This window comes from Numenius arquata, chromosome 5, assembly GCF_964106895.1.
Source record: "Numenius arquata chromosome 5, bNumArq3.hap1.1, whole genome shotgun sequence".
Lineage (NCBI taxonomy): Eukaryota > Metazoa > Chordata > Aves > Charadriiformes > Scolopacidae > Numenius > Numenius arquata.
In genome coordinates, this window is record NC_133580.1 from 62,221,618 (window position 1) to 62,238,687 (window position 17,070).

A 17,070-nucleotide genomic window follows, 5' to 3' on the forward strand; every position below is an offset into this window, starting at 1 on the left:
AGAGGGCTGCAGCTCCTGTACTTTATGAAATTTAAGCCCCTCACACATGCCTTTCACCCACTACCGAATATAGCAACAATATTCCTATCCCAGATACCTCATTTAGAAACTGGAGTTATGCGAGACGAATATAGGACTTTAAGTGCTGGAAGGAAAAAATACTGAAAAATTATTTCAGCATCTGTACTTTGCGAGTGTACGTACTGCTGGGTAATGTGGTATAAACCTCCTCACCATTGTGTTGACAAACAGATTTTTAAAAGCAGTTCTAAAATTGATCAGCTTGACTATACAGACAGAATTGCTTTCAAATGAAAAGAGCACTACATTACTCTTTGAGTTACTAGCATAATACCAATGGCTACTGCCTCCTTACAGTTCTCCAAAACTCAGTGTATTGGGAAACATTGTACTGATTTTGCAGCAACTGAAAGGGATCTGACAGGTTGGTAAAAACACTATTACACACATACACTTTAACATTAACAGTGCAGTGAATATGAATACATCTTATTAGTCCTATTTTATCCTCCAAATGCTTTAAGTCTAAATGGCATTTCCCTTCTCCTTTTCTTTATGGTGATGTAAAACAATAAAAAAAGAAAACATTCAACTGCATCTCATCAGTGAAGACAAACCTAAAGCATTCAAACCAAAAAAGACTGTTCTATCTTCCTACAGTAGTGTTAAACACTACTCTTGAAGGAACCTGACTATCATCATGAAAAACATGGTTCTAGTAGGTTGCTTTACTAGCTGAATAAGAAGTGAGACAGTTTGGTATGGAAGGTGAGGACTGAGGATGATAAGAGGAATCAAAGAAAGGCAAAATATCCTAAGTGTTCTTCCTTCAGGCCCAAGCTAGTGGGCGCAAATCCTTAATGATGGAGGGGGGGAAAAAAAAAAAAAGAAAGAAGAAACACAAGAATGAGAAAAGGCCCTGGAGGGAGGTGCCAAACAGGCTACTCCTGGCAGCACCCTAAACAAAGCAGGGAAGGAGACAAGTTTGGATTGCTAATTAGCTGCTTCAGGCTCACTGAGGCCAGGTGACTGCATCATCTCCTTTTTACCAGTAGCAGTAGTATCTTATCTTCACTAGCAGATGAAATTGTTTCTATGAATTCTGTCTTGTCTACTTCGCAAGCAGACCAGAGCAGAGTGAGATACCTAACTTAATGTCAACCTTAAAAGGGTCGCTTTTGAAGCAAAGGACAGATAAATTCTTTAAAGTAAGTTCAGTTATTGAAAGAAATAGGTGTATATCCCTTAGCCTCCTCTGTCACTGTAACTATACAGATTAGAAAATAAAACCAACTCCCACAATTGATTAATTAATACTTTAAGAAGTATCTTTTGTTCTTGCTAACACTGAATAAGGAAGAATGTCTTTTAATTAAGGTATAGGCCTAGGCTACAATTAGCTACAGTGCTGATCCAATTTTACATCTATGCTCATTTCAACTGAATGATACCACTGTAACATATGATCAGGGACCTCATGAAGTCTCAAATCTCTCCTTTCGTCCTTTGTGGATTCCTGAAAGCACAAGAATAATTTTATGCAGCCAAATAGCTGCAGCAACTGTTGATAACATTGCCGTTTATGTGTTTATATGAGAGAAGCCTTTAAAAAAATTGGCACTCCAAACATCCAGAAGTGTTTCAGAATCTAAAATTACAAAAATATCTTTAAAATCACAAGGAATTTTGTTCATATTTTAACTTGTTTGGTTTTTTAAATTTGCCTTATGATTTTTTAGTCTTTAAGGTGTGCCTTCAGCACCTTGCAAAAACATGAGCGCTCAAGTAATTTATTTTCCTCTGAAACGAAAGCTCAGTTCCAGCTAAAATGACTTTGTTTTCAAAAGCTGGAGTTGTGGGGAGAAATACCCAAAGTTTCTTTTGTGAGCTTTCAGATTACATAGCCTACTACCAGCCCATTCATTAGAAAAATGCTATAAAGTACAGTTCATGATTCATTTATCCACTCACTACAACAGTACATTAAAATTACCTTGAATCAACACAGACCAACCCAGTGTTGACTGTCACTTATAAAACAATAAAAATACCTTCTTTCAAGCCTTTCACTGTCAGCAAATTATTAAAAATATTTTTCCAAAATTTCCAAACCCTCAAACTTCTATCTATCCATATGTAGTAGGCATGGATAACAAATTAACGAAGTCAGGGATGCAAAGAATTCAGGGCCAACTTATGTTCAATGGAGTTAATGAGCTCAAAGTCACAGCTGAGAGCCAAGCTACAGGTCATAGTGCCAGCCTCTCGCTGGAAACAGTATGTCTGCTTTTAGCTCTGGTAACTATAACTAAAATTCATGAGATTTGAAGACGCAAGTTCTACAAAAAGCCATATCAGATGTCCCAGCATCATGCTGTAAACACATGCAACTGGCTTGACATAGCCTTAGCTCAAGTTCAGGAAACTCCATCAGCTCTCACTTGTCTTGGCCACAAAAACCCAAGCTGGTTTCTACAGCTCCTCGGGCCTTGAAGAGCTGCATTGCTTGTGTCCTGCACCAGAATGAATCCTAATTACTGTACTAAAAAAGGATTTTGCTTCAGGAGATTCTCTTTTAGTACAGGGTCAATCTAAATCCTTTCATCCATTGCTTCAACCACGTTAATAAAGCTTTTCAGATCCTGGAGGGGCGGGAGGGGGGCGCAGCACTGAGGTAGCCCATGGCTCTGTATGAAATCCACTTGTGTTTAGATGATCTGATGTCTCTTGGGCAGAAGCTCACTGTGCTGTGTCTCACCCCTCTGAATGTCCCACACTGTCCACAGTATTTGTGGCTTACCTTATTTAGAGATTCACACTAGAAGAGGGAAAGTTGATTTTACATTCTTAAGATTCAAACATACTGCCCTTTGTCCTACACGTACCATGCATTACAGTCAGTCAAAAAATACATTGATATACTAAAATGTATCAAGAACCTATGCGCATAAAATGTCTATAGGTTTCTAATCTCTTTTAGCATGTTTTTCGCCTCTTTCTGCCTCTTCCTTTGTGGTTTTTTTTTCCCTTTTAGTTTAAATTTTATACAAGGAAATCCCACAGGCAAATTTATTTGTTTTCATTTTTCACTTTTTTATTTTTCTGCCTAGTGTGGTGCAATACTGAACATAGAAAACCTTAGTTTAGTGGCCTACATATAGCACTTGATCTCTCAACTGTGATTGAATATAAAATTAGCCCTGGCCTAAATTTTATTAAGGAGACATCCAGCTGTCTCTCATCTATCATAGAATGGTTTGGGAAGGGACCTTAGAGACCATCTAGTTCCAATCCACCTGCCACAGGCAGGGATGACTTCCACTAGACCATGTTACTCAAAGCCCCATCCAGCCTGGCCTTGAACACCTCCAGGGATGGGGCATCCACAGCTTCTCTGGGCAACCTGTTCCAGTCTCTCACCACCCTTACAGTAAAGAATTTCTTCCTAATATCTAATCTAAATCTCCCCTCTTCCAGTTTAAAGCCACTACTCCTCATCCTAGCACTACACTCCCTGATAGAGTCCCACTCCACCTTTTCTGTACTTTAAGTACTGGTAGGTTATGTCTTCCGAAGCTGCCTCTTCTCCGGGCTGAACAACCCCAACTCTCTCAGTCTGTCTTCACAGGAGAGGTGCTCCAGCATTCTAACCATCTTCGTGGCCCTCCTCTGCACCCACTCCAAGAGGTCCATGTCCTTATGTTGGGAGCACTGGAGCCAGGCAGAGTACTGCACATGGGGTCTCATGAGAGCAGAGTAGAGGAGCAGAATCACCTCCCTTGACCTGCTGGCCATGCTTCTTTTGGTGTGGCCCAGGATGCAGTTGGCTGAGCTGTGAGTGCACGTTGCCAGCTCATGTTGAGCTTTTCATCCACCAGTACCCCAAAGTCCTTTTCCTCAGGGCTGCTATCAATCCATTCTCCACCCAGCCTGTATTTACACATACTCACATGCAGGATCTTGCACTTGGCCTTGTTGAATTTCATGAGGTTTGCATGGGCCCACCTCTCAAGCCTGTCAAGGTCCCTTTTGATGGCATCCCTTCCCTCCAGCATGTCGACCGCAGCACACAGCTTGGTGTTGTTGGCAAACTTGCTAAGGGTTTGCGCAATCCCACTGTCCATGTCACCAACAAAGACATCAAACAGTACTGGTCCCAGTATTGACCAGTAAGGAGTACCACTCATCACTGGTTTCCACTTGGACATCAAGCCATTAACCGCAACCCTTTAAGTACGACCGTCCAGCCAATTCCTTACCCACTGATTTGTATTTTATTGTTTCTAATAAGATAAGCAGAATAATTGCCAGGCAACTTAAGAATTAGGAAAGTAAAACTGTATTTCAAGAAGGTGTCCACAAGCAGAGAAGGTGCTAAAAAAGCCACCAACAAAAAAAGCCATCCCAACAATTTCAGCAAAGCAAAAAACATACTGTAGAATCATAAAAGTTAATTCCAGACAGAGACTCCTCTGCTGGGAAACTCACATGCAGTTTATTACTGAAATATCTTCTGGGACTGTTCTATAAAATCTACTCAACTTTAATCCCTTCTCTTTGTACTGGTCACAAATCCACCTGCTCTGACCAGTTGTACGCAGTGCCTCTTCAGCATCTCAAGAAATAGGTCCTCCTAGACAGTCATGGAAATATGAAAGATTCCTAAAGTTCTGCTGTGGAAATTTTGAGACAAACTCACTGTTCTGAAACACAGCTACCATGGAAGGTCAGAGGAGGCCACTAGTAATTACTGCAAGGAAACAACAAGAAAAACCCCATGCATTTCATTCTCAGAAGGATGTTCCCTGCATACAAGAGATGGGATTCATCTCATCTAACATCATCCATTTCATCATTACACATCTAATCTAGGTTAGTCAATGGAGAAAGACAGGTGCCTCCAAAGGACAATGCTTCCCTTTCCAACATAGGTCTCTAAATCAGGTAAGAAGTTAATTGCTTCAGGTGTTTCAGTGGTTGCTGTGTTACTGTTTCTTCTGCGTAGCCAACTTCCCAGCTCGTCCTTCCTCTACAGAGCTAAGACAGAGGGAAGAGACAAGTTTTAATCCTCAGAGGCCAAAACAGATTAATTTCTCTGTTCTCTGGGGTTTCTTTCCATCTGGCAATAATGTCTCATTTCATATTGTCTTCATTTCTGTGTACCCACTTCATGCTGCCTTACCAACACTTTACAAACCAGAACAGATATTGGGCATACATACCATCCACATTGGCTTTGACCTGGGATTTTGGAAAAATAAGCTTTTTTTCCGAACTGGATGCAGTTTATTGTTTTCCTTCTATATTCCTTTTTTCTTTCCACCCTGTTTAGGTGTTTATGATTCCCTTCGAATTACTATCATCTGTTAATTTTAATACGTTGTTTATTTTTACTTCCAGATCATTAATTAATATGTGAAATACTGTAAACTCTAACCCAGATCTTTGTAGCGTCTGCCTCCCTACAATATGTTATAAACCTTTTGTTTACAGTTCCTGATTCATGTTGTATCTTATCTGCCAAAACCCTTTTTACCATAACTTTAAAATAATTTTGCAAAACTTAAATACCAAAAGCACTATTATTTTTTGTAGATTTTGTATGCAATTAAAAACTAGAATAAATAAAATCAGCCAGCATGACATTTACATGAAATACGTTTCTATTTCTTTGTTCTCCCTGAGGTGAATCAAATTCATCCTGAGTGTATTTACCAGGTTAAGTGTATTCAAATGCTGTCAGAGAGGATCACATTATTTTTCAGTAAAAGTTAAATTCAGTAAAATTTCTACCTATTAAAACACACATAACTAGATAAAAACACTAAAAGATTATGCTTATTCATTGATACAGTAATCAACACACACAAATATGTAGACAAGCAGAAAGGCCAAATTGTTTGATTTCAGAGTCCTTTCTGTTCACCTTTTGTAATCTCTGTCTTGGTGAAATTCTTGCGTTAACTCCTTAATATCTCAAATATGCCCATAAATCTTTGACTTTTACAGTCTTGGATGAGTTCAAATCCATTTTATGAAGCTGTTTCAGATTGTTCAAAAAAGCCACATTTATATCTATGCCCTCTGTCTGTCCATTTTAAGGTCACTGTAGTCCAAGTGAATTTTTAGTGCAGAAGTGAAGTCAACAATTCTGTGCCAACAAAAAGAATCAAAAGGCCTTATTTCCATGTAATTCACTGATAATTTAGCTGTCTCGTTTTTGTTACATATCTAAAACTTACAGGACAGCTTGATAGTTTTATATCCCAGAAGTTTGACCTCTATTATGCTTCAACAATATGAGCTAATGTATCTCATGAACCAGATCTAAATACAGTGGTGACAGAATTCATTTGCCAAATTAGCACTCAATTTTGTGAAAATGTTTCATTACATCCCAGAATTTTAAAGATCTTTAAGGATTCAAAAATTGCAGACATATGTTCAGTGCTTTCAAAGGGTTGGTTTGGTTTTTTTTATGATTCTAGATATTTATCTGAAACTTTATCCTTACAAAATATCTTTAAAGAAACATTGTCCAATTTTACAATAAATGCAATAAACATTCATCAAGTAAGTTCTCCCTTGATTCCTTACTTTAAATACAGTAGATTTTGGAAATCTTGCAAATACAAACTTTAGAATCACTGATTTAATTATAGCCCAGGGTGAAACAGATTTTCCCAACCAAATAATTTTTTTTTTTTTTTTGTGGAGACAAATATTATAATTAATTTAAAACACAGTGTTTATTGCAGGCTTTGCCTTTGATGTAGATAAACACAGATAAAATGAGGCCTGTTTTGTCCTAATCCAGACTAAAGCATTATACAGATTGGATCATATTCTTACTCTCCTGTAGTTTGCAGGTGAAATTCTGACAGAGGGATTTTGAAAATTTAAAAATATTTCTTTGTATGTTCTACTTACTTTGCTAATTAAGAAAAGAAACCATCAAAACCCTCAGGTATCCATGAATTAATAATATCAGTTTCTACTACTGCAGGCACCAAAATTTAAGTTCTTTGCTGTTGTAAGCAAATTCAACAGTGGGAATACATATGAAAGTTTCACAGACCCTCTTGCTGCCGCTGTGTTGACAAAAGGGTTGTCACTTTTTTCTTCCCAGTTTACTATGTATACACTTTTAAAAAAGAAAAGCACAGTATTCTAGGCTGTGGAGATTCCAATTGCCTTGCAGTTTTCTCATCCTAATAACATGCAGTTAATACTCTTATTTTGTTATGACTAAATATATTCTCTACTCAGAGAGAAGTCATTTTCCAGAATAGATATCATGAAAGGAGCGCTGTACAGCATCCTACTGAATACCTCCATTAAAATTTTGAAAAATAAATTAATATCAAAAGTGATAGTTGAATACAGGAGTTGCACAAGAACCTCAGTGTACTGAAAATAGGTATAGTAAAAAGCAACAAGAATAATCGATCATGATAAAAGCTTCCATGCAAGAAGTAACACAAAGCATGACTTTCCAACTCTGAAAGAGACACAGCTAAGAAGGGAACATGAGGTAACTTTGTTAGACAGTAAAATACTGGGATTTAGGTGTTCACTGGTGTGCCATTTGTGTAAACTCCCATTACAGTCCATCAACAGAGATCCGGTCAGTAAAGCTGACAGAGACCTGAGAGTGATTCAGCTCAACGAGGCAGACACCGATATCCCAACTCATTTGGCTAATCTCAGAGATCTTGGGCCTTTTAAGATGCCATAGGCGCCCAAAACATCCATACAGGAGTTGACAAATATGCCACAGGCTTTGTAGGATAACTATGCTTTTCTGGAACTATGCAGATTATGCTCAAATCCCAAATGACATTAGTTTTAGATAGCTGATGAAACTGAGTTCAATCCCTAATAGTTGGTCTGCTAAATTACTCTCTAGGCTCTACTGATTACATTGGCAGCTTAGACATACAGTACACATGAAGAACATTAAAGTATCCTAATCTCAAACTGAACCTCATCTGTGCCATCTCTACAGTCAAAAGTATAATGGAGAAGGTAAATACCAAATGATCACTCATCGCCTTTTTTTCAATATATGAACTACAAAACAGCTGGGAGGTGGCAGGTTAAAATAACCAAAAGATAGTGTATCATGTTATATTCAACTAAGTACAGATGTCCTGTCTCAGGAGTCTGTAACACTAAAAGGTCACATTGATTCAGGAAGCGAAATTTATTGAATAAAAATCCAGTCAGGGCTATTAAGTACTAAGATATTTCGTCAGTCTCTGGAAAACTCACACAAACCACTGGAGACAGGGAGAATAGTTTACGCAAGTGCACTAGAGGTATGCTGTAGTCCTGTAACTCTCTGGGCACCACGAGAAACAAGCTACTGGCTCAGATGCACACCAACATACAATGTTTTTTAAAATATATTTTTCTTTCACTTTCTCTCCTCCCTTTCAAAGGAGTGTCATAGGAGCCAGAATCAACATATTATTATGTAGTTAAAGGGCTACATAATAATATATATGACAATACCGACTGTTACTCATGTACCCATATAATTTTTACCCAATGGGGCTAGACTGAACACAGCCATTACTTGCATTCCCATTTCAGGATGACATTCTTATTAAGCACGTGCATATTAATCATATGCTGGACACCTCCTGAGATTGCATCAATGATCACAAAACCAAGTCAATTTAACCAACAGAAAAAGTGGAAGCAGTCTGGGAAATTTAAATTGGTCTAAACAAACAGAGCAAGTCTCTCAGCAACCTGATCTAGTTGAAGATATCTCTGCTCGTTACAGGGAGGTTGGACTAGATGATCTTTAAAGTCCCTTCCAACCCAAACTACTCTATGATTCTATGATAAGGGCCTAGTCCAAATATTAATGCTTATGCTAATTTTTAATTATGCTTTAATTTTAAATTTTTAAGCATTAAAATTTAAAGCTTTAAGCCCCACAAGTCTCTGACAGCCCCACGTTTATATCATGAACAATGACTGCACTAGATGACCAAGAGTCACAAGTCACTACTCTGACGACTATACTGCCTGGCCGCACCCAGACTGCATTCACACATCTGGGGGCACAAGTGGACAGGGAGCTATATCCCTCTCCAGTAGACATTCCTCACCTCAAAAATCAGGGGACAAGGACTGTAAGGTACACTGCCAAGAGTGCCTGTCCAGTAGTTTTGAGACAATTCATTATTTGTATGAAATATTAAGGTATATCAACATCTTAGTAAAAATGTTTAGAAGTGCCGCCTATAGTTCTTAACAGCCCTGTTATCAAATTCTAGTAGTTCTCTCCTTCTGAATGAAAGAAGCAAAATACTAAACTATAATCTACATTTACATTTAAAAGGTAGCTCTTATATAACCCTCTAAATGTCAGTGCATAGTCTCAACGAAATGCTGCAGCTTCCAAAGATAATTAAAACAGCAGAATTCTCTGGTAGTAACCCATTTAAAGTTTAAACTGTGTTTAAGTGCCTAAAGGCTAAGTCATACAAAGTTCTGAATGACAACTACATTAAAAAGGTACAATCTTACTTCAGATGAATTTCACTGAGGCCATTAACTTAAGGGAAAAAAAAAAAAAACACATTTGAAAAATCCCATTTATGAAATAAAGAATTCTTCCTCTGTAACAGGGTTATATGGATCTGCTGCCTCTAAGCCCTTTGGAAGACAAGTGAATATACATTAAGTAAAATGCCAAGTCTGAAGCAGCACAGCCAAGGCTGAGCTACTGTGTCCCATTGGGAGGCAGGATAAATTAACTCAACCTTGGTATTGGATCAACTACATTCACACACTTCCCGATGGCTTTATGCACAAGAAAGAAAAACTCACATGCCTATCCGTTCCTACTAAAAGCACAGGTTAAATGGTCTTCAGCACCACATCAAGACAGCCTGGTTGTGTACATGCAGGAAAAAGAAGTGAATTGTTACAGTGAGATACTAATGTGTCTAAGATCTGACCGCAGAGGTAGCAAGAAAGGTAGTTCTACCTCAGTGTAATAGCTGTTTTGATAAAACATAAATGCTCTTTTACCTAACAAAGATGTGACACAGGAAAAAAGAATGGGATACTTAACAGAAAAAAAGTATTTTATATGCCATACACAATGCTGAAGTGCTCAAAAGTCTAAATACATAGCTTTAGAAAATTTAAGTGAGAATGTCTTAAGCTGAGTTGCCTTTGATTTCTAACTTGGGTATAATTTTCTCAATCGTAAAATATTGGCATCTACATACTGCTTAAAGAAAGTGTTAGGAGAGAGGTACAGTTATAGTGTCACTGATAAGGGTACTTTTATACATTACCCATGAAGAAAAGACAGAACATGAAAAAACTATAATCTTGCAATTTTCTTTTGTGCAATTAATGGATTGCTAAATATTTTATAACCTATTGCCTGTAATGCATATATTAATAAAATGCACAACATTTTGTTTATAAACATTAGCTAGGGTTCCTTGAAAAAGGGACTTGAATTTAGTATGTGGTTTCCATTATAAAGTAACTTTGAGTTATCAATTACTAAGGCTGTCAGATTTTCTGCAAACTTGGTATAGTCAGGGACAAATTTGTACGGTAAGAAGGTAATTCCAATACATAGCTGTCATTCTTATACCTTGAATTAATTTAAATGACAATTTCTAGCCATCCAAATAATAAGATTCTGCCTTCCTTCCTAATAGAAACAGTGGCTTTAATACTGCTTTTGACTAGTTGATCAACACAATTATATGACATTGCACATGGATTTTACTATCCAGGAATTCCCTTTTAGTTCTGTAAGGAAAATGTAGTGACAGCAAGTTAAGAAATCTTAGTCTGCACATTTTTATCAGCTGGTAGGCAAAAATAATGCTAGCTTTGAAATCCCAATAGAAAATTGTACATAAAAATCACGAAAACAAATACATCATAAAGTAAAGTACATAGGCGATGCTGATAGCTGACTTTGTTAGTCTTGTTAGTACATAATTTAAGCAGCTTTATAAAAAGATTCTCTCTCTTTGCCTACATGGAAATCAGGTTTTATATTCCTTGCCCAAAGGAAAAATATTGTTGCTCCAAAAGCATGATCCTAGTTTTTATGCTGTTCCATTTTGCTTCATTTCTGTAGAATATTGAATACCTCTCTAGAGAACCGAGATCAAAAAGCCTCAAGCACGCAGGAGAGCTCTGGCAGCATAACAACTAACTGCACATCAGCTGAGCCACTGTAAGCATTGGTTACTGAGTACTGTTAACACATCACAGTAAATAAGGTCAATAAACTTAGCTTAAACTATGTGAAAAAGGCAACATATTTCACGTAGGAACATCAGTAGGCAATAGGAGTGCTCTGTTCCAGTTGCTGAGCTGATAGGTGTTCCAGAATAAGCCATTAGAATTGGATCATATTTCATTCCTAAACCTATCAACCATTTTTTTTAATGGCAAATATAAACAGGAAAGGTTAAAAGATCTAATATACAGCCATACTGCAAGACACCAGAGTGGTGTAAACAGTCTATGCCATCACATACATACGAGGATACTTGCCAATTCTGTAAATTTCCACCCATAGAGTGAAGCTAATACAACTAAATATGAGTATATATCTCATACACTTCTGTGCAAAAGTCAGACATCCTTCCTAAAATAACTAATGAAAGTGGGTTTTGCTTATCTGGCTGATTTTCCACTGAAGCTTATTAATAATGTTCATATTTTCTACCCTGCTGACTGAGCTGAGGGGCAATAAACCTCATGGGTGACTGGTGGTGATAAGCAGCCGGAGTGCGTAGCTTTTTCAACTGCTCCACACAGAGTCATTAAGGAACATCTGCCTATGCTGCTGCGCTGAGGAGAGGAACACACTTGCTCCCCTTTGACATTTCTTTCCCCTGAAGGAAAAAACGCTTCTTAATTGTGTTTTACCAGCAATTAACTTTTCCCTGCATCAGCACTCTCTTCCTCTGTTAAGACTCACAGTATCCAACATATATACACAAAATTCTTGCCAGACTGCTTGATTTTTCTGTCTATCAATCTACTCGACCAGAAATACTGCAATTTAAAATGTGGTTCTAACAACAAGACTCCCAAATTCCCAATATAGAGTCAGATGAACCCCTAGGGAAAATGAGTTTGAGGGCAGCTATCTACTCTCGTTAAAAACATTCCTCAATTGGTATCCAGGAATTTGTCTCTAAGAAGGAGACAGAACCGTTTTGTGGCTTCGGTAGCTCTCTGATTACCAGGTAATGTCACCATCCTAGTTATCCGTATTAGGCTTGATTCCATAACTACAGTCCAGAACAGAAGGTTTGGTTCAAGCCCCGCTGGCAGAGAGGTCTGAGAAGAAGCCTGAATAACACGGATATCTGCAGTGTATCTAGTTCTTGCAAGACCTGCCTGAACTGCCTTTTCAGTGAAAGCTGATCTGCTCTCCTCAGCGCTCATCTTTCAAGAGTTCATTTGAATTTGTTATCCTATCTCAAGTGAAAATGACTGTCCTGAGAATCCATAAACACAGCAGCAGCATTGAGGCAGCAGGGAGTGACACCCAACATGTCTTATAAAAGTCACTATGCATTTTAAACTCCATGTTATTGCTAAACAGATCAGGGATACAAAGACCTGGCAAGCAGAAAAAAGCACACCAAGGGTCTAATGTCTGATGGAGAAGTCTCAATTTAATTACTGGTACAAAGTCATGCATTCTGCTACAATCATAATACACTAACTTCAAGTCCCTATTAATTGAATGCACTAGTGTTGCAGAAAGGTACCTACTAGCTGTGTGATTCGTACATGTGAATGACAACTACAGATGGGCATTCCCATTTGCAAGCAGAATGTTTCCATTTTAATTTCTGCAAGTTCATAAATCAAACCATAGATCATCTGGAAATAGCTACAATGTTATCTGATTTTAAGGTCAAAATTCAGAAGGCCTAGACAGCTCTCATCCAAACTCACTAATCTTACCAGGGCTTTTAAGCTTTTTACCTGCATCCATAGGAACAAAAAAAAAAATTAAGTTTGCCATTTTTAATATACCCCTTTTTAAATATATATCTATCTTCTCAAACAAAACCTGGTTGTCCCAACTATTAATTTAGCATCGTGAGCTGAGGCTTTAAAAGCAAAACCTCAACTGTACAATTAATAATAAAACCCTACCATATTTTCATTAGTGCACTTCAAATGTGGGCAGACAGATGTCTAATGGTAAATAAGGATCTGTGGCAAATTCTGCCTTGAAATGCAAAAGCCACCTTACTATTGGGGAAAGAGGGGGGCAGAGCAGTACAGGGAGCCTGACTGAGCTTACAAATATGCTCATTAGTTTTGCTCATTAGTTTGATGTGGCAAAACAATGTATTTTCTACATACCAACAGTTTAAAAAGTCTTCATGAAAAGGGCCAGGCATCTAAAAATACTGAGAAATGGGCTACAAAAAGCATTAGTGTGCTGCCTAAAGCAAATGAAACATTTCTAAAGGTTTATATTTTTGTTGCTACAGCCAAAAAGGTGCAGAACAGAAAGATGCACCACTGAAGGCATGAAAACTTACTGTATTTTACCTCTCCAAAAGCAGAAATAGCAGGGCAGTAGAATGGAAAAGCTTTCGGGATCTCCATGTCCGATTACCTCTGGGGGCTCCCTGTACCAACTCATGTCTTACAACTTAATCGGCACTTCATGCAATGATGGAAACTCCATCACCTCACCCAGTTTGGTTCTGCTGGTGATGCCCTCGCATACACCTCCTTTGCCTCTGAGAGCAGCAGGTGGCCACTACTGGCCATGTAACAAAGAAACAGAACGTAAATCAAGCTCTGTGCCCTAAACCTAATTTAAACATTTTGTATTCATCTCTCCTGGCACAATGCGCAGAGGATGAGTAATTAGATCATTATATCCCCATCAATGAAAATCTAACATCACTGGGACAGGAAGTTGCAGCTGCATAACAACAGACAGCACTACTGCATACTAGGTTAGAAACTGAAAAGGAAAGCACTACAGGCGATTTAAAGCTAGGAGGGATATTATTATAATGAACCTGACTGTAATATAGCCAAAAAACAGCGATTTGAAAGGGAGCCCTCAAAGTTCCTATGCCAAAAATGATTATAACAAATTTTCCATAGCTATTTTTCAGCAAATCTGCTCTCAGGTTTCGCTTCTCAGATGTTTTCTGTTGCTACAGCATTAGCCTACCCAGAATTTAGAAAGGAAAGCTTATGAATAAAATTCCAATTCTGCCATGCATTCTCTATAAGTGTAGTGTTATTGCAGAGAAAATTGGTTCTTAAAAGCCACATTCCAAACAGAATTATTTGCTTTTCACAAGTGCTTTTTTGAGCTTCAGGTATAAATCATCTTTATTTCAGATGATTGAGAAGTATCCAGAGGGGAAATTCTATTAAAAGAAATCACCCTACCCACACCCTACCCACATTTTAACAGTAGAAATTTAGCAAAAGCATCTGAAAAAAACACCACAATAAAATTTTGGCATGATCCTTTGCACAGGTGATTTTTTTCTCCCCCTTCTGCTGCTAAAATAGGAGAACATTCTTCCCCAACCCAAAGACAAGCTTTATAAAGTAATAGAAGAGTTTTCAGACAGGGTATTTTTTCCTCAAAATTTAGTTGTGATTAGAGAGACTTTAAAAAGAATCACTTTATATAAAAAGGGAGGCACAGAAATCTGTACAGAAAATGTGTTTGACTTGAGAGATGAAAATTTTGAATGAGAGTTTCTTTGCACAGATCTCATCAATATGTTCTAAGTCTACTGCTAAGAAATGGATCACCCAGAAAGACGGAGCTGGTGACTCCTCAACTCTTGTTACTCTGAAGTATAGGCTATCAATAGAGACACAGCTATTGCTTTTCTGTTAGAAAAGGTAATACTGTATCACTTTTGAGTGATACTTAGGGACAAATTTTACTTAGAGGGCAAAATTGATCAAAGATAGCAAGTGAGTACCAGACAGGAAACAAGGGAATAACTAAGGACATCTTAATCTAATTCACAGTTATCTTTCATGTACATTTCATGACGGTTGAGGAATCAGGAACGTTGTCAATAAACAGAAAGTCCTTTTCTAAGAATTTTTAAACTTAATTGCTCAGTCATATCTATGTTCAAAATTATAAAAACAACTGATGTTTATTTGGATAGTTTTCTTTCAATTACTACAGAATGAAAATGTACCTTGAAGAGTAATGTGTGCATTCATGGGCAAAAAGTAAGGATCAGATTCTGTACAAATACTTATAATAGAAGCATACAACCAAAGCACCAGTAAAGTATTGATGTTGTACACTAAGTATAATATAGCAAGTATATGTGTAAATATAGGTAGCACTTGTGTATGTATTCATACACATGATACAAATTACCACATACAGTTGTCATTTGATGAGAATGGCATCATAACTAGTAAGCCATTCTAATTTGAACATCTTAACGGTTTCCCATTGTTTGACACTATTTTTAGTTGGTGTTCTTTCATTGTCAGTGTTTTTTTATTGCTAAAGTGTCTTTACCAGTTGCAGTGAGGTTACAGAACATGTAAAATCTGGATTAGCAAGCAAGGTGGGAAATAGCTTTTTCTCACTGACAAAGGTGCAGCATAAGAATACCTTAAAAGATAACTGCCACCTCCTGCAGATATTCTCTTACTTCTTAACAGCGGTGTGGAAAAATATTTAGTCGTATAGCTCGGTATTGACTAAAAGTTTTACTACAATATACTACGTAATTTAGTCCTGCCTCTTTCCAACTCCTGTCTTTTACGAAGGTCACTTAAGTATCTCTACACATGCACATCAGGAACAATTAAACACAAGACAACAAGTAATACTGTACTTTAGTACCACAGTTGGCTGCAGTTCTGCAACAATACTACTATAAAACCTATAAAACGCAAATGAATTGCTGTCTTCGTAATTCTGGAAAAAAAAGCGGATACCGTCAATCCCTCCGAGCAGCACACTGACAAACCCTATGTCTTCGCAGAGCTTGAGCTCATCTCGCTATTGTTGCACGCTAATTAGAGCAGTTGAGTGCGAGACGTCGATCGTCAGCCACAAAGGCAACCCGCTACGGTTTGTCTGTAGCACCCACGGAGGAACTGTTTGAAAGGAAGTTTGTGCACACCGATGTTCGCAGGAACCGCCTTATAAGAGAGGACCCAGTTTCTCTTACCCCCTCTGAGACAGGGGCTAGCACAGCAGGCAGCTGGGAGCCAGCCCCGCCGCCCCCAGCCCGGGCAGCCTCAACCTCCCTGGGAAGGCTGCAACAGTCAGGCTTACCTTAGTGAGCTGGGCAATCTTCTTGCACATTTTCACGTGCATTTCCTGATTGCATTCCTCTGCCGAGCTGCTGCGAGCGGCTTTAGATCCATTGCAAGTCCCGGGCTGATGAATCTTGTTTATGCCAGAGGCCATTACGCTTGAATTTTAATCAAGTCTGTCTGTGTACGGGCGATCTGTCCCCGCTACTTGGCCCCCCTCCCCGCCCCGAGGCTGCAGGCACTCAAACCCCCATAGCGCTGGAGGGCAAGCCGCCGCCGCTCTCCCTTCTGAGCAGATGTCCTAGTCCTTCAGCAGAACACCCAGGCGAGGAGGCAGAGAACAGCATGTGCAAACATCCTCATCGGGTTTTGTTGTTTTTTTGTGGTGGTTTTTTTTTTTTTTTCCCTCCCCTTCTCTTCAAATGGTTGAGCTTCCGCCAGGAGGAGATGCCAGTGGCTGGATGCTACGAATTCCCCACAGGGGACGCTGAGCCAGCCATAAAGGCAGCAGCACAGACGTCGCTGGGGATCTGTTAGAGAGATCGTCTGCGGATTAAATCATGTTGCCTTCTTGGGCTGCCAAAGGATTGCAGAGGTCATCAGAGAGGACGGTGTTGGCACCTTTCATAAGCTCAGCTATTTTGGCAATCCTCTCCGAGTCTACATGGACCAATAAAGAGATGAAGAAAACCTTGTTCAATTTTTGCTGCTCAGCAGAAAGCAGAATGAAGCAGT

At 38.5% G+C, this 17,070-nt stretch overlaps 1 protein-coding gene across 1 annotated transcript in view; it reads right to left on the minus strand.

Annotated features, from left to right (window-relative positions):
• FAM184B (family with sequence similarity 184 member B) overlaps positions 1-16,723 on the minus strand; it is a 48,100-nt gene extending 31,377 nt beyond the window's left edge. The window contains exon 1 of the mRNA XM_074147267.1: positions 16,355-16,723. Within this exon, the coding sequence (XP_074003368.1) occupies positions 16,355-16,489 (135 nt within the window). The 5' untranslated portion in view covers positions 16,490-16,723. The remainder of the gene's footprint in view (positions 1-16,354) is intronic.
• Positions 16,724-17,070: the final 347 nt, after the last annotated feature.